General features: G+C 52.2%; 1 protein-coding gene across 1 annotated transcript in view; it reads right to left on the reverse strand.

The window, feature by feature from the left end:
* Positions 1 to 23,045, reverse strand: part of SLIT1 (slit guidance ligand 1) — a 196,814-nt gene that overhangs the window by 57,324 nt on the left and 116,445 nt on the right. The window contains exons 5-8 of the mRNA XM_004369979.1: positions 4,961 to 5,032; positions 3,770 to 3,841; positions 3,064 to 3,135; positions 2,368 to 2,531 (exon numbers count right to left, since the gene is read on the reverse strand). Coding sequence (XP_004370036.1) covers positions 2,368 to 2,531; positions 3,064 to 3,135; positions 3,770 to 3,841; positions 4,961 to 5,032 — 380 coding nt within the window. The remainder of the gene's footprint in view (positions 1 to 2,367; positions 2,532 to 3,063; positions 3,136 to 3,769; positions 3,842 to 4,960; positions 5,033 to 23,045) is intronic.

The raw sequence follows: 23,045 nt of genomic DNA on the forward strand, positions 1-23,045 counted from the left end.
GGTTCTCCTCTCATACCCACCCCACACTCTGACAGGATAAGCTAATCTTTCTCACACCCATTGTCTCATGGCTCAGGTTTCTCAAGGCCACAATACTGTCACTTTGGCCAGTGAGCATCAAGCCCCTCAGAGGTGTTGTTTGGTGGGCCATGATGGACCCCAGCTTTGAGTAGACTCTGCCTTCACTTTGGTCAAACCCCTTTCCCTCTCCACCTCCCCCCTCATCTTTGGAATAAAAATCTGGGCTGGCACTGGGTCCATGGTTTTCAAATGGGCACAGTGCCTGGCCCTAGTAGACTCTCAATGAACATCAGCCCAATAACCATTGTTTGAGTGTTAATACACAGGCACTGTTCCAAGCTCCTCACAAATGAACCCAGTTAATTCTCACTGTGACCCTAAGTGGGGGGTACTATAATCAACCCCATTTTGCAGATGAGAAAACTGAGGCCTAGAGATGTAAAAGTCACCTCCAAGGTCATATATCTTGTGAGGAGCAGAGACAGGCAGTAAACCTGGCTCCAGACCCTGCCCCATTAACCACTGCACCACACTGACTCTTGGATGAGGACTGTGCCTCCGGAGCCCTGGAGCCTGCCTGGGGTGGTGAGGGGGGAACAAGAAGGTGGGGGCTGGAGAGTCCTCTCCTGCTTCATCCAAAGCAACTCTGCTTTCATCTGTTTGATATATTGCAGAGGAAGTATGGAAGGAGGCATGAAGTTTCCTTGACAGAAAGGGTTCCATGATGGAAAGAAAAGAGGTTGAAAGCCACAGGGCCTCATGTTCTGTGAATGCTGATTCTGACATTGTAGCCTCTGGGTTCCACGAAGATGTCTCCACAAGCTCACTAGCTCCACGCCTGTCTCCACTGGCCTGGGCACCACCTGGGCCTCTTGTTTCCAGCAGCCCTGAGCCCTGCGGGGCTCAATCTCAGGACATCTGTCAGGACTGTGGAGGAGGTGACAGCCATACCCGGAGCCTCACACTGAGGGAAGGAGGCCAGGCCCAATAAACACTGTTCCTCCAGGGCTCTGTGTGGCTGACGGGCTTGGAGTCCACAGGTCTGGGAACGATGATCAGCCCCTGAGTACTCTTGTCGTTAATCTGAGAACTGTTCATTCATTCAACAAACATTTCTTAAGCATCTATTATGTGCTGAGCACGTGAAAAGTGCTGAGGATACGGTCAGAAAACATGACACTCATCTTCCATGTCCTCGTGGAGCTCCCAGTCTGCAGGGGAGAAGGATACTCCCAGGCGGCCACTATAGGAGTCCCTTAACAGCCACCGTGCTAAGTAGCTGTGGGTGAGAAGGCCAGACTCCTAGCCATGAGAGGGTCAGAGTTTATAAGCAAGGCCCTGGGCTGCCCCAACTGTGGTTCTCCTGAGCATCACAAGGGGCAAGTGCCAGGACTGAGGTGGGCATCCTGAGGCGGTACAGAGGCCTGGACACCTCACCTAGCCCAGGGGTCGGAGAAGGCCTCCCTGGAGGGCAACATTTAAGCTGGGATCTGCAGCTTGAGGCAGAGTCAGCAGGTGGCAAGGAGGAAAGCGTGCAACTGGCAGGGAAAGAGCCTGTGAGAAGGCTCCGGGTGGGAGGCTCCTGCTCCAAGAAGGGGCAGAGGTGGCGAGGCTGGAACACAGTGAGGAGGCCAGGTGGGCAGGGGAGGCAGAGCTGACCACGCCGGGCCTTACAGAGCTTTCTCCCAAGAGCACTGGGGCGCCAGGTGAGTGTGAAGCAGAAGACTTTAGGATTCTTATAGATCTCTCTGGCTGCAGTGTGGAGATCAGAGGGGCCAGGGAGGAAGTGGGGTGACCACTCAGGGGCCATTGCAGGTCTCCAGGAGGAAGATGAAGAGGACAGGGTATCTGGAGTCCACCTCAGCTCCGGTGGAGGAAAGAACACCCAATTCAATGTCTTTTCAAGGTAGCAGGGGGTGAGGCAATGGGAGGAGGCAAGGGGTGGAAATAGGAGGAGTAAGGAGTGGGGAGAGGAGCAGGGCAAGTAAGGGGCCAGGAGAAAGTGAGGAGCACGAGGAAACCAGAGGAGGCATTGGGTAGAAGCAGCAAGAGTAGAGGGGTGGAACATAAGAGGAGGCAATGGGTGGGGGCAGAAGGAGGAGGAATTGGGGTGAGAGGTGATATGTGGAGACAAAAGGTGGGAACAGGAGATGATGGGTGGGAATAGGAGGTGATGGGTGGGCTATGAGGTAATGTGTGGGCTAGGATGTGATGGGTGGGCCAGGAGGGGATGGGTGGGAATAAGAGGTGATGGGTGGGAATAGGAGGCGATGGGTGGGCCAGAGGTGACTGGTGGGGGACAGGAGGTGATGGCAGTTGAGTGCCCCAGCAGGGGCCTGCACCCACCTGAACAGCTGAACTCACTCTTCTGGACCTCGGCCACGTTGAGACCACGCAGGCTGGCAGGGCCGGAGCACTGGGTGAAGAGCCCGATGGTTGGCCGCTGCCTCAGCCACTGGGAGAGCCAGGCCAGATGGCAGTCACAGAACAGGTAGTTGGAGTGCAGGCGGCTGCAGGAGGACAGGTCGACTCACAACCCACCTGGGCCCCCACAGACCAAACAGTGGGAACCCCTATACCTCAGCCCTGGGTACTGCATTCAGCCCAAATACAATCTATGTTCTGTCAACTGCGCAGCTCAGCTCCGACGTGAAAGTTCCTGGCAGCTTTCCCTTCCTTGCCAGCATACTCTGGGTCACACTTTTGGCTGGAGTGTGCCCGGGGAACATTGATTTATTTTACTGAGCTCACAGAGGTTCACTGCCCCAAATCACTTCAAACACAAAAACAAATTGTCTGTTTTCCAAAGAAAAAATCAGATATAGATGACATTTCAGTGTCCTGTAATTTTAGATCATCTCCCTCATGCCAAGGAGGAAGAGCTGTGCCCAGAAAATCTCCACCCTGGGCTGGCTTCTAGGGGTGCAGAAGAGAATGAGGTCCACCCCTAGGCCGAAGCCTGCCTCTCCTTTTCCTGCCCTCCCTGGGTATCGGCCCCACGACTTGTCGCTCTGTTCCCAGTGGCCTCTGGGCCTGACTCACAAGGTCCGGAGCTTGGGCATGTGGTTGAAGCTGGACACGGGAATGGCGGTGATGTTGTTGCTGTTCAGCGTCCTAGAGGGGAGAAACCAGAGTCATCCAGCATCTGCTGAGCAGGGCGTGATAGGGGAGGGACAGGGCTCTCTGCTAACAAATGGGGGGGCCCTCATGCCATAGTCCATGGTCACTCTCAAGGTTTGGTGGAGTGTCTGCACCAGACCCAGCAGTGGGTGATGCCCAAGCATGAGAGACACAGACCCGCCATGCGGGAGATGCCCTGAGCTGGACAGTGACCATGAGCCAGCTGTACCACAGACTCTGTATCTGGTGGGACAGAGAAGAGGGAGCAAGGAGAGCAGGAGGATGTGTCCCAGGCTCGGGCTGGCTTTCAAGAAAGAGTGGGGTTTAGACAGGCAGAGGGGGAAGGTGAAGGCATTCGAGCGACATGCATCAGAAACTCCTGGAAGACACAGTCCCTCGCCCTGGGCTTCATCGTGAGCAGGTTCAGCCTGATGGCAAGCATGACCACAATAAACACGTATCTTCCACCCTCAGCAGAGATTTGAGGACAGCAGAGAGCAACACCTCAGGCCAGGCCTGGGACCTGCCTTCCAGGTCTCCTGCCTCCTGTGCTGCTTCCAGCCCCTGACTCCAGTGGCCGGGCAGGGCACCTGTGTTGGCTGAGCTCTTCATGCCTCTTTTTACTTACAGCACCTCCAGCCCTCGCAGAGCCCGGAAAGCCCCTTCCTCAATGCAGCTGATCTGGTTCTTGTCCAGCTGTCTGTGAAGCAAAAGAAAATGTTAGAGAGAACACATGGCCTAGACCAGGGGTCTCCAAACGTTTTGATCAGGCACTCCTTAAGGAAGAAAATAGAGGCATGACCTCAATCACTTGCAATTATGTATGTATCAATCCAAATGTTACATATTAATAAAGGCTTAAATTCTTTCTTATTCTTAGTGAAAACAATAACTGTAAGTAAAAGTTATATTCCTCTACCCAACCTTGCGTATCCCCTGGAGAACAGGTACTCCCCCAACACACACACTTTGGAGACCACCTAGAGGGTGCTGGCAGTAGACAAATGAAAGGGTAACGTGGGATTGGTGGTATCCAGGGCTGACAAACAGATTTCAGCTGAATGTCAAGTCAGATCGACTGGCAGTGGCTGCCTACACTGCTGCGTTTAAAGAAAGTCTGAAGCTGCAATTTGGTTCTTTTGGTAAGAATGCTGTGATCGATTACAAATGTCTACCACAGGCATGGGAGGGGGGGATCGACAAACATCCCAGGCGTTTGCCACCCTTGGTGTAGTCAGATCTTGGGGAGGTGGTAAGCCTGGACCAGGATAGATTCGAGTAATCAGAATAAACCATTACAATTAAATAGCACTTTACAAATTATACTTATTTCCATGATCTTATTTAAAACTCAGAACAACCTTATGAGGTAGATATTATTATCCTCATTTTACAAAAAAATATATCAAGGCTCAGTGAAGTTAACTGACTTGCAGTAGATTATACAACAGACATGTTACTGGAAGAGAAGATTCAAACCCAGCTCTCTCAGTGCAAAGATGAGTGTGCTGGAGGGCAAGAGTGTGGAGACTGCGCCCTTTAAATGGACTGATAACACCACCCATGCTCCCCACAGTTCACTACACCACCTTCAATCTGCTCCCCAAAGGCCCACTCTGAGCATGTCAGCAAAAGTATGTCAGAGGGAGAGAGGGACAGGCTGCCCGTTTCCTCCCACCTCAGATTGTTCCAGAAGACCATGCTGGCGCCAGCCATCTCAGAACCCAGGCCAGCTCCGAGCTTCCTGGACCAAAGGGCTCAGGAAGACCCACAGAGACACTGCCAGGGGCCTCCGTCTCCCTCCCAGGGCTGTACTCACAAATTTTTGAGGTCTGTAGCTCCTCGGAAAGCTTTCCTGGGGACGGCCTGGATGGCGTTCTCACTCAGGTCCCTGTGAGGATGAAGCCAGAGGGAGAAAAATCACTGGTCAGAAGGGACTCCTCCAGAGTCCATGATGAGTCAGGGGGGTCAGGCAGGCTGGGTGGCGCCCGGGCTGGTCACTGCTGCGTCCAAGCACCCTGGACAGTGGCCACTTGACAAGCATTTATTGAATGAATGCATCACGGAGTTGGAGAGAGACGCACTGCCCTGAGGGGCTCAGCCCTGGCCACCTCCCTTCGCCAGGCCCAAGGTCAGCTCAGCCCCTCACAGCACTGTCCAGGGCTGTGAAGGGGCAAGCCACAAGGTGCAAATGTGGCTTCCCCAACCGAGGGGCCCATCGCTGCCCTGGGAAGTCCGTGGTGAAGGCACCGACAGCTTACATTTCCATGGCTTTTTCTTGTGTACAGAGGCCACGGCACCCTCCTGGAGCAACGCAACAGTCTATGCTTCACTGACAAGGAAACTGAGGCTCAGAGAGAAGACATAATCGACTCCAAGTTTCCTCAGCCAGGAAGGGCTGACCCAGGTCTTGACTCCAAATCCAGTGCTCTCAGTGGCTGCAGGCAGCAGAGCCGCCTCCGAGAGCCCGGGCCCCATGCAGGGACTGGAGCCCCCTGAGGGAAGGGCCTCACCCACCCACACTGCCCACTTCCCCCTCTGGCCTGGGGGCTGCAGTGCTGGTCCCTGAGTGGGGCCTGCCCTGTGGCTGGAAGGGCAGAGACCATCAAGGTCTTAATGGTTGTTATGTGCTTTTGGGTTGATTCTGGCTCATAGTGACTCCATGTGACAGAGTCGAACTGCCCCATAGAGTTTCCTAGGCTGTAATCTTCATGGGAACAGATAGCCAGGTCTTTCTCTTGCAGAGCTGCTGGTGGGTTTGAACCGCTGACCTTTTAGTTATCAGCTGAAGGCTTAACCACTGTGCTACCAGGGCTCCTTAAGGACTTAATTACGTCCCCGTTAATTAATGTCCTGACACGAGGGAGGAGGCATTGCAGGGACTCTGCTCACCCCTGGCCTCTGCGAGCCCCAGGTCAGCTTCTGGACCTTTCCTCCAACTCCCCTGGCAGGACTGGGCCTCTGGCATCTGTCCACCTGCCTCTCTCTCCCTCCCTCTCTTGACAGCCTATCCCTCCAAAAGGCAAAGTCACCTCACTGGCATTCACAGACTTTGACAAATGCCCCCTTTCCAGGTAAGTGGCTCTTTGCAGTGGTGATAATACCTGTGATGTGTGCTGAGCATGTACCCCAGGCCAGGACTGCTCCAAGTACGTCACGTGTACGAGCCCACTTTAGCCTCACACTAACCATGTGGGGTAAATACTATTAGCATCCTGTGATGGTTTACTTTATGTGTCAACCTGGCCAGGCTATGGTGCCCAGTTGTTTGGTCCAACACTTGTCTAGATGTTGCTGTGAAGTACTTACATATGATTAAAACCCCGTTGCTGTTGAATCAATTCCGACTCATAGCAACCCCATAGGAGAGAGTAGAACTGCCCCCATAGGGTTTCCAAGGCTGTAAACCTTTATGGAAGCAGACTGCCACATCTTTCTCCCGCGGAGCGGCTGATGGGTTTGAACTGCTGACCTTTTGGTTAGCAGCGGACAGCTTAACCACTGCGCCACGAGGGCTCCTCTACATGTGATTAGCATTTACAATCAGTCAACATTAAGAAAAGCAGATGACCCTCCATGATGTGGGTGGGCCTCATCCAATCAGTTGAAAGCCTTAAAAGCAAAAACTGAGACTGCCTGAGGAAGAATTTCTGCCTCAAGACTGTAATCTAGTGTCTTAATTATCTAGCACTACTATAACAGGAACACTACAAGTGGGTGTCCTTAAAGAACAGAAATTTATTTTCTCACAGTTTAGGAGGCTACAAGTTCAAATTCAGGGCACTGGCTCTAGGGGAAGGCTCTCACTGTCTGCTAAAGGGAAATCCTTGTCTCAGCTTCTCTAGAGGTCTTCTCAGAGATCTCCTTGGAGATCTCCACGTGGCCTCTGTCTTTCCCCCATTTGTGCTTGCTTACTTCTGTGTCTATGCTGCTCTTTTAGTCACTCAGAAGCGATTGGATTTCAGACACTCCTACACTGATACGGCCTCATTAACATAACAGAGGAACTTCTATTCCCAAATGGGATTACATCCACAGGTGTAGGGGTTAGGATTCCAACACATATTTTTGGGGATACAATTCAATCCAAATTACATAGATATCCTGCTAGAGTTTCCAGTCCGCTGCCTGCCCTACTGATTCCAGAATCAAGACTGCCAACATTTCCAGCCTGTCACCCGACCTACGGAGTTTGGACTTGCCAACCCCCACAAGCATATGAGCCAGTTCCTTAACATAAATCTCAATCAACTGTGCTCTCTCTTTCTCCATCTCTCTCTCACATCCAGGAGTCCCTGGGGGGTGCAAATGGTTAACATGCTTGGCTGCTAACCAAAAAACTGAAGGTTCAAGTCCACCCAGAGGCACCTTGGAAGAAAAGACCTGGTGATCTACTTCTGAAAAACCAGTCACTGAAAATCCTATGGAGCACAGTTCTGCTCTGACACACATGGGGTCGCCATGAGCTGGAATCGACTCCACGGCAACTGGTACTGGTGTATATACCCTATTGGTTCTGTTTCTCTTTAGAACCCTGACCGATACACACCCCCATTTTACAAAGGAGGAAAGGGAGACTCGAAGAGTTAAGCAATGTATTCTAGGTAGCACAGCTTGCAGGTGGTGGCTCCAGAATTTGAACCCTGGCAGTCTGGTCCCAGAGCCTCCCCTCCCCTCGCCCTTTCTTCTAGCCATTTAACCCGTGGAGCCTCAGGGTTTGCAGCCAGCCCTACGAATATGGCCCACAGGGCTCCCCCACTACACTGCCGCCTGAGCCGTGGGGGCTTCCTCTCTGTCTAGGTATTCCTGTTGAGATGATGGAACAAGTAAAAGTGTTACAGCAGTGTGTATCAGGGCCCCGGGGTCAGAAAGGCCAAGTTTGAATGCCAGCTCTCCCACCTCCTGCTGTATATGGTGGTCAGTCCCTTTCCCTCCTGAATCTCAGTGTCCTCATTTACAAATGAGGAAGATAAGAGCCTGGCAGGGTGATCCCAACCCCGAGTGGAAGCCAACATATGTGAGGTCCTCCCCTGCAAAGTTCAGCCCCTTTGCCCCACTCTGGGCAGCCTTCAGAAACCCGGCCCAGGCACCTGCAATCTGCCTGTGCTTTTCCATCCCCAGCACCCCTGCCCCTGCTCTCTCTCTCCTTGAAAGAAGGCATCCCAAGCCTGCAACACAGAAGTCTCCCTCTCCTCCAAAACTGTACAATCTCCCATTCCAAAGTGTGTCTTGTCTTCGTCCCTAATGCAGCAGCAGCATCTCCCCTTCTGCCTTCCAGCAGGTAGTAATGAACCAGTTCTTCCCAGTTCAAACATGGCCAATGAAGAAAAACCCGAACAGACCTGAAGTTTTAAAATTTGGGCTAACTGGAGCAATAACCAGAATGGGAAAAATAATGGGTTAAAACCCCACTAGAAACCTAATCTCCTTCTTAGAAAACAAGCGTAGTATATGCATTGCATAGCAACCAAATCTCTTGCCCCTTGGATTTTGGGCAGAGTCAGAAACAGTGGTGCCCCGCTCAAAGATGGTGGCCAACCACACAGCTTTGAATGTGTGTCACTCTCCATAGTCCTGCCCATAATCGAATCTCATGCAGCAGGCTCCTGAAAGGACTCATTACATCTCTCCAAGTCTCCCATTCCAGGGTTTCAACCTGTAATTTTTTCCATTCTGGTTATCATTCTGGATCACCCAAATTGTAAAAATTCCTATCTGTTCCAGTTTTGTTTCTTCGGCCATGACTGAACTGGTGTGAACCGGTTCAAAGCCCTGCAGTGAACATACAGCAGACTCTCATCCCACCTCCCTTCTCCCAGTACAACATCCCCATCTGCACACTGTGCTCTCTGGTCTTTGACCTCTGTTATTTGTGCCACCTCCGGCTCCCCTGGCAGTCTGTCAATATTCCCTACATTCCACTGATACAGGCTGCTCCCTAAATTGCCCCCAGCAACTGTGCTCCCCACTGCTTCTCAGTCTCCTTTTTCAGCTATTCCTACCAATTCCATTAATCTTGACAGGAGGCATTTTCAGCCTTTAATTATCTGCCTAATCCTTGTTGTCATCTCTTCCTCTTGTAGAAAGGGCTCCCTTGATCGCTATATCCGCTTCCCAATTTCTCTGCTTTATGAAAGTAATTGCCACTATTGCAGCAGATCCCATAAAGGCACTGGTGTTCTCTTGTCTGTGCGTTCACTCCCTTTCTCTTCTTAAATGGGATGCTGGCACTGGGCAGGGCAGTCTGATGGGGAAATCACCGGGTTTGGAGCAAGGGCTGTGTATGCCACATAGGTGAAAAAGAGACTGCTGGCACTCAGAAGGCTCCCAATGACACAAGTTCCTAAGTAACTAGGAGCCGAGCAGACCCACCAGCATGAGCATCTGCAGGCACAATGCCGCTACACTTTGAGGTGACTGGTTGCATAACACTTGATGACTACTACAGGGGGCTCTGGGGGAGCCCTGCTGGAGTGTGTGGCCCTGACCCTGAGGGCAGTGGGAGCCCCTGGGAGCCTTTACAGAAGGGAGGGCTTAGACTTGACACCAATGAGCTGAAGTTGTGCTAGCTGGCTACGTCACTTCCCACAGTTTCTTTGGGCCTCAGTTTCCTCATTTGTCAAAAGCCTGTTCTCAGAGTCTCCCCACCAACGTGGACCCACCTCTCTCCCTCTCTTGACAGCCCATCCCTCCACAAGCTGACTGCTCCAAGACCTATCAAATGAGGTGCTTGGTTCTTTAGGGCATTTGAGAGCCCAAGGAGGAGGGCAGCACTGTCACTGACAGGATGCCTTTTGAGAGGAGTGGGATGGGGAAAAGACAGACACCCACCGTCTCCTACCCACAGGGAACCAGGAAAATGAAGCATGAGTGGTGAGGGCAAGAGAAACGCAGGGAAGGGTGGTGGCCTAGAAGGTGGAAGGTGGAAGGCCCACGAGGAGGCAGGGACCAGTGGGGGCCGGCTGGAAATTGGAATTTCACCCTTTGGTTGAGCCTGGGAAGGAACTCTGGGCCATCAACTCACATCCATTATTCCATTTAATCCTCACCACAACCCTGCGAGGAAGGTGGTTGATTTTTATTGATTAGTCTATTGATTTATATCCAACCTTGTTCTAGAAAGCCTTTAAGGTGGCTTACAGGGATTTATAAAACAGCAAGTGAGCAGGAGTGAAAAGTGGGGCAGAGAAGAAAGAAAATCAATGGTGAATACTAAAAATGCACACCCCGCAGGGGCCCACACCCTCACCAAGTCCGGGGCAGAGCCTGGGCTGTAAGCCTTCTAAAAGCCAACGTGCACAGGGGAACCTGGTCAGTTAACAGAGTGCCCAATATACAGACACATTTGCTACAGGAGTACAGCTGTTCTGGGCACTGAGACGAAACAAGACTTTTCCCAGGCGTCTTTATAAAAAATGACAGTGTGGCCCAATCAATAACACTACAGCCTTGTAATAAATGGGCTTCAAGCATCTGTTTCTTATAATAGCACTGCATCCAGGTGCAATTCAGGAAAAGCAATTCTATAAGGGGTCACACCAGGAACTAGGGAGAGAAGGGAGGGGCAGACAAGGGACAGGGACAGTCTGTGCAAGGCATGGAGGCATGTTGGAGCTGTGCATGTGGGTCTGACCTCAAGTAGCTGGGTTTGTCTGGAACAAAGGTGCAAGGAAAGAGGTTACTGCTAAAGGCCTCGTGGGCCCAGGAAGGTGATGGGACAGACACAGACAGGGGCATGAGCTGATCATCTTTTAGAGACGCCATCGTCTGTCAGCAACATCTAACAGAGGAAAGGAGTTCCTGGATGGTGCAAATGGTTAACACACTTGGCTGCTAACCAAACGGTCAGAGGTTCCCGTCTACCCAGAAGTGCCTTGAAAGAAAGGCCAGGCAATCAACTTCTGAAAAATCAGCCATTAAAAACCCTATGGAGCACAGTTCTACTCGGACACACATGGGGTCACCAGGAGTCAGAATCAACTCGACAGCAACTGGTACAGAGAAAAGACTTCCTCCCAGGCAGCCAGACAGGTGACGCAGGGCACCAAGAGCCAACTCGTGATGCCAGGGTTTGGGGGTGGGTACAGGGCTGACTTGGCCAGGGCCCCAGCCAAGGAAGAGCTGAGCTGACCTGGGAACCTCAGGCCCAGCCCGGGGCCAGCCCACAGCAGCGAGCAGCTCACACTGCTTAAATGAATAAAGGAAACAGTTTGAATTTGAGATCCCAGGAGAGGCTAGCCTCCAGGTTAGAGGAAAATGGGCGAGCGTTGGAAGTCTTAGAAAAATGCAGCACGCTGGCAGCAAAGGGGGTAGTGGAAAGGGCCCTTTTCGGCAGTGAGAAGGATCTCGGTTTGATTCCTGCTGCAACCGTGGACCAGCTGTGGGGCCATGAAAGGTACACACCTGAGAGTTTCAGTTTCCCTATTAGTAAAATGGGGATAAAATACCTGCCACACAGAGTTCATGTATTTACGCTTCTGTTCTAGAAAATCCACTTAGCAATAGTCAAGAAATGCTGGCTTTTGTCCTGCCCTAAACACAGCCTAGGAGCCCTGGTGGCGCAGTGGTTAAGCACTCAGATGCTAACGGAAAGGTCAGCGGTTTGAACCCACCAGCCGCTTCATGGGAGGAAGATGTGGCAGTCTGCTCCTGTAAAGATTACAGCCTAGGAAACCCTATCGGGCAGTTCTACTCTGTCTTATAGGGTCTCTATGACTCGGAATCAACTCAACGAGCGGTGAGTTGAAACAAAACCGATCCCTTTCCCTAAGGTTCTGATAGTTGTTTCCAGGTTGCCCACTAGGTGGTGCCAGAAGACTTCTCTGGACTTGGATGCCTTCCTAGCCACATCCAAACTGAAACAAAGCCATCCATCCATCCATCCTTCCATCTGTCTTTGCCCCAGTTGATTTCCTACCTGATCAACAATTGCCTTGTCTTTCCCAGACTTCTTTGAAATACATTTTCTCATTGCCATTTGCACTCTGTCTCCTGGGAAACCAACAAGATGCCACCTGCACTTCCCCAGTCTCTTTCTTCCCGGCCCCATGCCTCTGTTCTCTCGCGGAAACTTGGTCAATGTTTTACACCTTCCTCTCAAGTTGGTCTTGTCACAGGCCTGGGGTGAGGAGCACGGCCTGGGGACATCAGGCAGAATGAGACACCCTGAAAGAGGCCATCCGGGGTGGGGGGGCGGTGCTCCGAGCTGGAGGGACAACAGCCAAACCCAGGGCTGCTGGTGGCCTGATTTAGCCCAGAGGGAAGGGGACAGTGCAGAGCCATAGGGGTGGACAGAGGCCCAGAAAGGCCTGGGGACAGATTCTGAGGGTAAAGATGAGGCAGCTGAAAGAAGGCCCAAGGTCAGAAGAAACATCAGAGGATAGGGGTCTGGGTGGGCTTCACTTCCTGCCCTTGATGGCACATGTGTGACCTCCACTCTGCTGGTCAGGAAGTGCCAGGCCCCTTCAATAGGCACTCCAGGCACAGTGCCATCAGTCACCCTGTGGGCCCTTCCGGGTGCCCAGCAAGGGGCAGGTATAAAGACGACCAGCCTGCTGTCATGGAACACGTGGCTTTGCTCCAGTGCCCTGCCGGAAACCCTCAGAAAGGGGGTCAGGCTTGGGACAGTGTCTGCCCACTGTCAGACCTTCAGAGGGTCAGGCACTGTGCACATCATGTCACTGAAGCAGCAGTGTTGACCTGAAGGACAAGAGCTCCCGGGGAGGAAGTAAAGAAGGCTTCCCGGAGGAAGCCCTAGGGACCTCTGGGATGCACAGCCCCTGTGCCTGGTAGGTGTGCAGGAAACTCTGGTTTTGCCAGCAAATAAACTGGTGTGACCTTGAGGGACAGCCCTTTTCATTTATTCTTCAAATGTTCTCCATGCCAGATGCCATCCTTGGTGCTGGAGAAACAGCAAGGAGTAAGTCGGGCCTGGCCCTGCCCTCACAGCCAACGTGAGAAGGATGGACTCCAAACAAATGATGAAGAAGAAGAGCAGGCTGTTCTGGGACATTTGGGGGGCTCTGGAGATGAGTTGGAGGGGAGGAGGAGAGCAAAGATGGTGGAGGAGGAGAAGCAAACCAGGCACATCTTAGCAAGACCCCGCATACTGTCACCTCTGCCTACCACTCCACTTATGTTCACATTCCTTCAGCTCCTCGAAGACTACCCCTCCTGCCACAGGGCCTTTGCGATTACTGTTCCCTCTGCCCCTACACTTCACCCAATAAACGCCTACTCATTCTTCATATCTCAACCTACAGAGACCGAAGCCTCCTACCTGTGCACGGGGCTAACTGCACCTGCTCTGGCTGACGGGGCTGGACACCCCATGAGATGAGGGCTCTGAAGGGGAGGGGAAGCTGAACAAGCACTTGCTGGTGATGTGCTGTTGTTCATGCTGACTCTCCCCTCATAAGTCCTCATGGAAATATTAATAATCAAGCACCCTCGGGGTGGGGGTGCCGAGGTGGCACCAGCAGCATCAGCAGGGAAGTCTGGGAAACCTGCACAGAAGAGAGGAAGCTGGGACCTGAGAGCACACTTGCGGGGGCTTGAGGAAAGGGTCTTGCAGGCAAAGACTACCCATCCTGGCATGAACCCCATCACCCAGGATCAAAGGTCCCACGGAGGCAAGCTTCTACAAACAGCAGCCCTCTCTGAGTAGAGGAGCTTCCTGGTGACCCCAACTGGCCCCTCCCCTTAAAGAAAAGGGGCAGCCAGGCCCACACCCTGACTCGGGCACCATCTCCAGGTGCCCCTCGTCCCCCGCCACCCCTTCTCCCATGCACTCCGCCAAACCCTCCAGCCTCTGCCAAGGCGGTGAGGCAGGGGCTGGGGAAGCCAAGGTCAGGACCCCATGTTCTTGCTGTTAATCCCCCTTCACGCTCTAACCAGAACAGGCCTTGCTGGCGGACAGGCCTCTACAGGGATCAGCCGGGGCCCAGCGGGGGTCTGCAGGCTGGGCGCCAGCCAAGACCAGACTGGTTCTTAGTCCTGCCGCCCGCTCGGCCACCCACTGCAGAGCACAGAGGCCTGCTCTGCCTGCTTTCAAGCCACACGAAGCCTCTGCGCAGCCTGGTCTGTCCTCCTTGTCCCCCGCAGCCTGACTGGCAACCTGAGCCCACTCAACGTGGGCCCAGCAGGGAACTAGCCAGACTGTTCCAAGACACCTCATCAGGGGCTTCTGGTCAGGAGACTATTCAGATAAAGGCTCGGGCTCTAGAGCAGACAGATCTGGCCACGTACCCACCCAGTGACCTTATGCAAGTTTTCTAATTCCTCTGAGCCTCAGTCTCCTCCTCTGCAAAGTGGGGATAATCACGCTGTCACGGAGCTTAACTGAGGCCATGTGTGAGCCAGGCTGGGTAGAGCCAGCTAGTACCTTTATGATTGTCTTCACTGGGCTCTGTAAGGGGAGGGAGGGAAGGGTGGTTAGGGTTGAAAAATCTGGGGCTGGGAATCAGGAGGCTGAGAGTCCAGGCCAGCTCTGCCACCAACCCCTGTGTGACCCTGGGCAAAACCTGCAGAAGTTCCCAGTGCCTCAGTCTCCCCCTCCAACAGCACTGGCCTCCCAGTTGTTAAGAGGATCCAAGTGCACGAGACAATGTTCTGCCCACACTTAGCTGGTGGCTCTTGGCTGCTGCCCAGCGCTGGGCAGCCTCACACCACTGGGCTTCCGTGAGAGCACTGGGGAGACAGAACAAGACATCTCAGTCGTCTGGTACCTGGACCAGCATCCCTGGCATCAGCTGGGAGTTTGTTAGAAATGGAGACCTTCCAGGCCCTACCTACTGAATTAGGAATGTCTGGGTGGTGCAAACGGTTAAGCTCTCGGCCGCTAATCAAAAGGCTGGAGGTTCAAGTCCACCCAGAGGCACCTCAGAAGAAGGGCCTGGAGATCTACTTCCTAAGAATTGGCCACTGAAAACCCTATGGAGCCCAGTTCCACTCTGACACACATGGAGTCACCAGGAGTTGGAGCTGACTCAATGGCCACTGGTACTGGTAACCTACTGAATCAGAATCTGCGCTTTAACAAGATCCCCGGGTGATCACGTACAGACTAGTTGGAGACACGCTGCTTCTAGCAGAAGGCAGTTTAAAATGGTTTTGTGTCACAGCTGTCAAACTAGGCTGTAGCCCCTATACCTGACTAGCATTTCAAAGTAAGGGGCAGAGGTGCCAACTCCTACTCTTTGGCAGGTGAGGTGGGGGCAACTTGGACACAGACACCCTCCACCCCTCATGAGTGGAGAGAGGGAAGAAGACCACTGGCCTGTCATCTGTAGGATGCTACTTCCCACCTTCACGGGGTGGGGGGTGCGGATAAAGGAGGTGCTCACAGGAGGAGTGGTGATGGCCACCCCGTTTGCCCTGGGGACCCTCTCTTCGTTCCTGCAGGGACTGGGTGTTGGGAGGGGTACACTACCTGCTTCTGCCCTTTGGTGAGGCCGCTTGAGAAACAGACTGTAGTGCTCCCTAATGAATCCCTCCTGCCCTCACAAGCGGCATCCCCAGCCTAGGTCAGGAGGTCAAGAGTCACAGGGGGATGGGAGACAGCCTCAAGGGCTGTTTCTGTACCGCGGGCAGGCCCTTGCTGCAGGACCTCTTCCTCAGAGAAGAGGTTGGCAGCGCCCCACGGGGAGGGTGCGAAGCACGCATCCTCCTCTGAGGAGCCCCTGGGATCTGGCTGGACCATCCTCACAGTCTCTGCGTGTCCTTCAAGCCTCACCTCAAGTCCTACCCCTCCACCCAGGAAGATTAATTCTACAATTACGCCTCCCTGCCCTGCTCTCCCAAGCCTGTGGGACTACATTACAGTGTCCCAAATCTATGTGGGCAAATTGCACATGTGCACAGCTGTCTTCAGGTCAGGGGCTGGGTCTAGTTCACCTATGAGGTGGGTTCTTAGAGGCTGTGGATGGTAAGGATCTGGCTGTGCTGCCTCGGGCACTGACCCCAATGTAGGGACCAGGCTTTGTCCACTGGGAAATCTCAGGGCTCCCAGGAGGCACAAGCTGGAAGCTTATTAGCTGGCTGATATGAGTGACATGTGTGAACGAGGTTGTTTCCGCCTCTCCAGAAGCCAGGTTTGGGCAGGGGAAATGATGAAGGTGCAGAAGAGACCAGGGAGTCTTATCAGAGGGATGGCGCCTGGTGGGGTGGCGGGGGAGCTGGTCCCACGGCCACAGGCCTACTTTCCTTTGACCTTGGGCCCCGGCCTCTCCTCTCCTGTCGTCAGGACAAAGGAAAACAACTGGAGCCGTGGTTGCTTCTCCTCTGGGCCTGGCTGCTATCCTGAAGTGGCAAATCCCCTTCCTAGTCCCGGTGTGCTCGCTCCCCTGACTTCCATAGCCAGGCCAGCTGGAGTAAATGACCGGGCCAGGCAGATAAGCCAGCTTCCCAAACAGATCCTCAATGAGGGAGGCCCTGGGTGTGGGGAGCGGGGGTGGGGCTGTAGCCAGGCTGGGAGGGGAGCCAGGTGGCCTGGGTTCAAAACCTGGCTCAGCACCTACTGGCTGCCTCTTTGAGCTTTGGATCCTTCATCTGAACATAAGTTCATTGAAAGGATAATAAACCAAGGTACGTGAAAGTGTCTAGAAGACTGTCTGGCACACAGAAGGTGACCACCTATTGCACTGGTGCTGTTAAGGTTTCAAATTAGTCCCACCAATTGCTGAGTGGCCCAGCTCTGTGCCCTGAGAAAATTACTGTCTTCACACTTCCCCCCTCCAAAGTGGTTCTAAGATTCATGGGATTAAAGCTCACACATGTCTGTGAGGTCTGAGGTTAAAAAAATGTTGAACAACCAACATTTCCTCAGGGAACTCCTGATGTCCAGCTCCTGCAGGTGATGTGGGAGGTTGACACCACGGTCGGTGGTGTGCACTTTGACAGCCTGCAGGAGAAACAGCAGGTCTGCTCCTGATTCATTTACCTACATTTCCTCAGCACTCAGCGCCTGCCAGGTGCTGTCAGCTGGAGAGACGCCCTCCCTCCCCTGCCCACCACCCCGAAGCCACAGATCCTCCTGTGGCAGCCCCCCTCCCTCCAGCACTGCCAGAGTTAATGTTGCAGAAACTTCATTAGGAAGAGAAATTAAGCAGCCTGGATGGCTGGGCCATAAAACCACACTGGGTAACACCGCTTTGAACTGAGCTGTTTGTTATTCAGCTTCCAAGCATCTCGGTGGCCAATTCCCACAGTGGAGATATCAGATGAGAGGCGCACACACACCTGCAAGGCCCTCTGCCCCAGAAGCTCACAAGCAACTGCCTTTTGGAAGTTAACTTTTGGCCCTGCCAAAGAAAAGCTGTTCAGGGTCTGGAGTCCCACTCCAGAATGAGCCGCTCAGGGACAAACAGGAAACATGACAGCTCTTCCCTTTAATTCTGCCAGCAGTCAGGAATGGTGGCATAGTCTCCAGCTACCATGGCAAAAACACGCCAAGAGGCAAAATGAGTCAATGAAGAAGGCAGGGGAAATGCAGGCCCCTCTTAATTTGAATGCCAGGGCAAGGCCTTCACTCAACTCACCCACCATGCACTGAGCTCCCCCAAGTCCCAGGTGCTCTGCTGAGTTCTAAGGCTGCCGTTCCAGACACCTATAACAAGTGGGCAAGACCAGTGACTTCAGAGTTTCCAGCCCAGACACACAGTGGTGGGGGCAGGGGGTACTGCAGGAGGAGAAGAAATCAAGATACAGGAGACAGCATGAGCTCTGGAGCCAGATAGCCCTGGTTTTCACTCTAAGTTCCACCATGTACTGCCTATGTGACCTTGGGCAAGTTACTCAATCTCTCTGAGTCTGGTTGTTCACCTGTAAAGGAGGGTTAATCCCCCTCTCGCTGAGTTGTGGTGAGAACTAAGTAACATATACACCATCAGTGTAAAGTACAAACACAGGCAAAACAAATCTATGTTGTTAGACGTCAGGGTCATGGTTACTGTTAGGGAGTTGCTGACTGGAAGTGGGCATGAGAGGGTTTCTGGGGGCTCATGATGTTTTATTTCTTAACTGGGTGTCAGTTACATGGGTGTGTTCATTTTGCGAAAATTCATCGAGTTGTATCCTGATTGGTACACTTTTCTGTACGTATGTTATACTTCAATGAAAAGGTGTTTTAAAGCATATGGGGAGCACTGATTCAGTGCCTGGGGCATCGTAGGCATTCACCAAATGCCAATGCCCTCCATCCCAGACCCCCTACCAGGGAGACAAACGGGGGAAAATATCTTCCAAGGGGACAAACACCCAAAGACGCCAGGGCTCACAGTTTTAAGCAGTGGGGAAATTCCAGGCTGACGGAAAACTGGAGAGGACACCGTGGCAGAAACAATCCCCGTGGCAGAGACAGGTGAGAGACTGTGGACCAATCTCAGACAGATGCAGAGGTGGAGGTGGCGGAAGGGGCACTGTGGGGACATGAGCATTTTGACTATGCCGGAGTGAAGACACTGGTAGGACAATATCTGTCTTTAATTAATACAGCAATGCTTGTTTGGGTTCCACGTCTCCCTGAAGAGCAGCTACAGTGCCCTGCTTCAGGGACAAGACTCCAGGTCATGCTGGGTGGCCTGAGATGCTGGTGCTGCAGGGGCAAGGACCTTGGGAACTCGGGACAGGGAGTAGGGGAAATGGGCCGATGGAATGGCCTTAAGAGTAGGTCGGAATTCCTTTTTTGCCTTGTTAGAGGAAGGAAGTAAGGCAATTTTAAAGATACATTATAAAATAGAGTAAGATAACAGGAATCAGAAGGAAGAGTAACAAAATAAAGACAGAAATGGGTAGAAAAAACAAATGAAATAGAGACACACCCTTTGCATCTGCTACAAATGAGCCCTGATGCTTCTCACAGCCAAAGCAGACCATGGAACTTATCTATTACACAACTGACTGTGTACACAGATGAAAACAAGCTTGGGAGACACGTCGCCTTTCCTGGTTCCAAAGCCAAGTACGGAGGCCTCCCAAGGGTGTCCATAGAGAGGCGACCATAGGAGGGGACAGCAGCTTCTTCACCAGCAGCTCCTGTGAGGTCCAACAACGCTGGGCCATCCCGTTCCAAGTCATTCTCCAGAAGCCAAGCCGCAGATTGGCCAATTCTCCAAAGGACCAGTTTGCTAAATTTCTTTGTTTCTTTTAACAGTTTGGTCTTAGTTGGGTGGTTTTCCATCTGTCTTCACAACAGTCTTTTAAGGACGGTTCGCTTGTCCTTGCCCCAGCGCCTGCAGCTGCCGGGAGAGGCTGGGGGTGGGCTCACCGAGCTTCAAATACCAGGAGCTGTGGCAGAGACAAACGGAACAGTCCCTAAAATGCTGTAATAAAGACAAAATGGAAACCAGTCAACTCACACCAAATAGTTAAAAGAAGTAAGTCAATTTGACGAATTGGTCATTTGACAAATTAGCCATTCAGTGAATTGGCTTTTGGCAAATTGGCTTTTAGCAAAATGGCATTTGGTAAATTGGTCTGCTTCTGACACAGCAATGCCTTTCACCAGGCAATTACTTACACATTCCCAGCTAGGGCTCATGGCCTCATACCAGATCTCAGGAAAAGTAACTCTACACATGAGCCAACCCCACCCCATCCAGTATCCTGCTCTCTGCTGGACTGGCTTAAGCCAGGGTGGATTTTGGAATATTTTGATGAATGAACAAACTGCACAGCACTCGGGCCACCCTTCATACACAGCAATTCTCCCAGCTGAGCTCCTCTAGACTCTGAGGGGCAGACTCTTTTTGGGTTCTCCCTCTGACAAGGACCAGGGCTAGAGTAAGTACCCATGGGCCTAATTAGGGGTGGTCCTGGGCATGGGGCACACAGGATTTAAAGTGGTTCAGGAGGAGAGAGAACCGAAGAGCAACAAGGCCAGTCAAGTAGAACCCATGCTGTGCTAGGGAAAGAGGGCTCTGCTAGGGGAAGTGGCCAAGTCCAGGCAGCTGCCAGTCTGAGCTTCCCCAGGGAGTTCTGGGTTAGCAGGCAAGTATTAACTGTTTGCATCACCCAGAGACTCCCAACTACCTCCCAGGCAGGCAGAAAGACCAACCAAAAACCCATTGCCGTCGAGTCGATTCCGACTCATAGCAACCCTACAGGACAGACTGGGTAGAACTGCCCCCATAGGGTTTCCAAGGCTGTAAATCTTTACAAGCAGACTGTCACATCTTTCTCCCACGGAGCAGCTGGTGGGTTCGAACCACTGACATTTCAGTTAGCAGCCGAGTGCTTTAACCACTGCACCACGAGGGCTACTAGGCAGGAAGACAGAGTCCTGAGAGGGGCAAAGAAGGTTTTTAGGCTGCTGAGAGCGATCTGCAAGCAGCCACAAGTAGCTGCTGTCTGTGGAGCTGTCCGTGGTGCTGAACCCTCTTGGGCGGCTCCTCCTCTGGTCAGGAGTAAGGACACACACCTCGTATCACAGCCACCTTCAACCAAGCTCCTCCAACCCACACACCAGACACATTTATTCAGCCCTTCTTCCTCCTTCACAAGGGTGTCTGGTTTATAACACACACACAGAAGGCCAAGAGAGCACCATTATGAGCCTAAAGGGATCCCCCCTTAGACTCTTGGGAGAGGCATGTACCAAACACACTCCACATCACTAGGCTACTACCAGACAGAGATGAAGCCTGGTCCCACCTCACATCTCCAGAAGTCAGACCTCCCACTGCCTGGACACAGACCTGAGCACAGAGAGGTGCTGAGAAGGCATCTGGGCAAGACCAAATAACTCCCCTCACCCCGTGCCCTGCACTAAAGCTGTTCACGTTAATCCTTAGGGCCTTAATGATCATTACTGACTCTTACATAACATACAATTGTTAACGATAATCACATTTATTGAGCACTTCTTATTTGCCTGGCACTGTTCTGGGTGTTTTATGTTATACAGACATTATCTCACCTAATCCTCAAAACCACCTCATGAGATAAATAATTTCATCATACCTATTTTCCAGATAGTATAACTGAGGTATAATAACTTCCCCAGGCTGTCTGACTGCAAAGCCCACAAACTAATCCACTATGCTACACCGGCTCAGCACATTAGAAACCTCATAGTGATGGAGAGGCAGGTGGGGAGTCTTCTAGAAGCAGATAAAATGTCAGCAGTGACACTTGATAGGTAAGTTTGGAGGGAGGAAGTGAAAAACCTAAAAAAAAGCGCAGATACAGAACTACATTATTGCACAGTATGATAATGAACATTCATAATGGTGACACTGAGTCATCAAGAAAAAGTTCAAGTGTATTCAGGACCTTCTGTTTTAGAACTTAGATAATTGTATAATGAATTTTGGGCATATTCTCATCAAAAATGGCATAAGGTTCAGATGTTTTCCCTGAGCAGCCCCTGCCTGAGATGAGCCTTGCCTGGGAAATTCTCCTTGTCCACCTTGGATTCCTACAAGCATCTCAGAAATGATCACTCCTTCTAAGCCCCCATAGGTTTGAAAGACAAAGAGGAAGGCTTTGGAATTGTGCGGTGAGGGGCTTCAGTCAAAGGTGAGTACAGACAGGTGGCCATATTTGAGCCTGCATCCCCTAGACCTCTGAAAAGGAAGGGAGTTGTGGTGGGGGCAGCCTTCTTGCAGCCCTTACACTGGCTTCTCAGAGAGTCTCTGACACACCCTATGGCCACTCCCCCAGAACCCCCAGCAGAATAAGTGACACCAGGGCTCCTGCCCCCAGTCCTTGCTTGGGCTGCGGAAATGAAAGCTAACTATGCAAAACCTCTGTAGGGCACCCAGACAGACCTCCAGGTGTGGTGGCTGTGACCAGCTTCCCTCCACACCTCCAGATCAAGGGTCCCCATTTGTGGGCCACAGAGCCCTGAGGGCCATACAGTTGTTGCAACATCTGGGCCATGCCCGAGCATTCTATAGACTGAATGAGAGTTATGTATGAGCTTAGGCTTCACCTCTCTGACCCTTATATTCCATATGTGTAAAATGGGGGCAATAAGAGTCCTTATCTCAGAGAGGTGTCATGGGGATGAGACATGTGGGTCTAATGATCATTAACATGCTAAGCTGCTAACAGAAAGGTTGGAGGTTCAAGTCCACCCAGAGGTGTCTCGGAAGAAAGGCCTGGTGATCTACTTCCCAAAAATCAGCCATTGAAAACCTGTGGAGCACAGTTCTACTCTGACACACACGGAGTCACCATGAGTCAGAGTCCACTTTATGTCAACTAGTTTTTTTGTTTTTTTCATCCTCACAGCTTGCCATTGGGAGGATCCAGCGCCCAAGGGAGGAAAAATACTGGGCCAAGTCTATGTATCAGATGACCAGTGGAAGCCTAAACATAAGCCAGAATTGCAGGCCACCCTCCCCCACCCCCAGACTGCCAGTGCACTCTTGGGTTGTCCCTGGAGGGAGAAACTGCGTGAAAACTGTGGGCTGCAGCCGGGCAGGAGCAGCACAACCCCCAGGTACAAGTTACATGGCAAAACCATCTGTGCAAAGGCAAGGAAACCCAGAAACAGAGAGAAATGGAGATGAACAGAGAGAGAGAAGAGCCAATAGACTACTAGAGAGAAAAAAAGGCAACAAATAAATAAAGAAGAAGAAAGAGAAACTAAAAGAGAGAAAAAGACAGTGTGAGACAAAAAGAAACAGAGCGAGACCAAGATCCCCTCTGTTGGGGACAAGGCTCTGAGACAGGAAACCAAGGGCACTTGCCTTTAGCAGCAGCGAGGGGTGGCAGCAAGTCTCCGTTATCCCTGATAGCCAGCTAAGGTGTAAATGAAAAGGATGCAGTGTGCGACACTCTGGAGACTCTGGGGTAGCGGGCTCTGCCATCCCTGGGCTTCTCTCTCGGCCAGGCTGGGGATAATTTGCCACGGCTGGAGGTGTCAGACTCATGATGAGTGTGAAGCCTGCAGGTGACCT

Source organism: Trichechus manatus, unplaced genomic scaffold, assembly GCF_000243295.1.
Source record: "Trichechus manatus latirostris isolate Lorelei unplaced genomic scaffold, TriManLat1.0 scaffold00007, whole genome shotgun sequence".
NCBI classification, from domain to species: domain Eukaryota; kingdom Metazoa; phylum Chordata; class Mammalia; order Sirenia; family Trichechidae; genus Trichechus; species Trichechus manatus.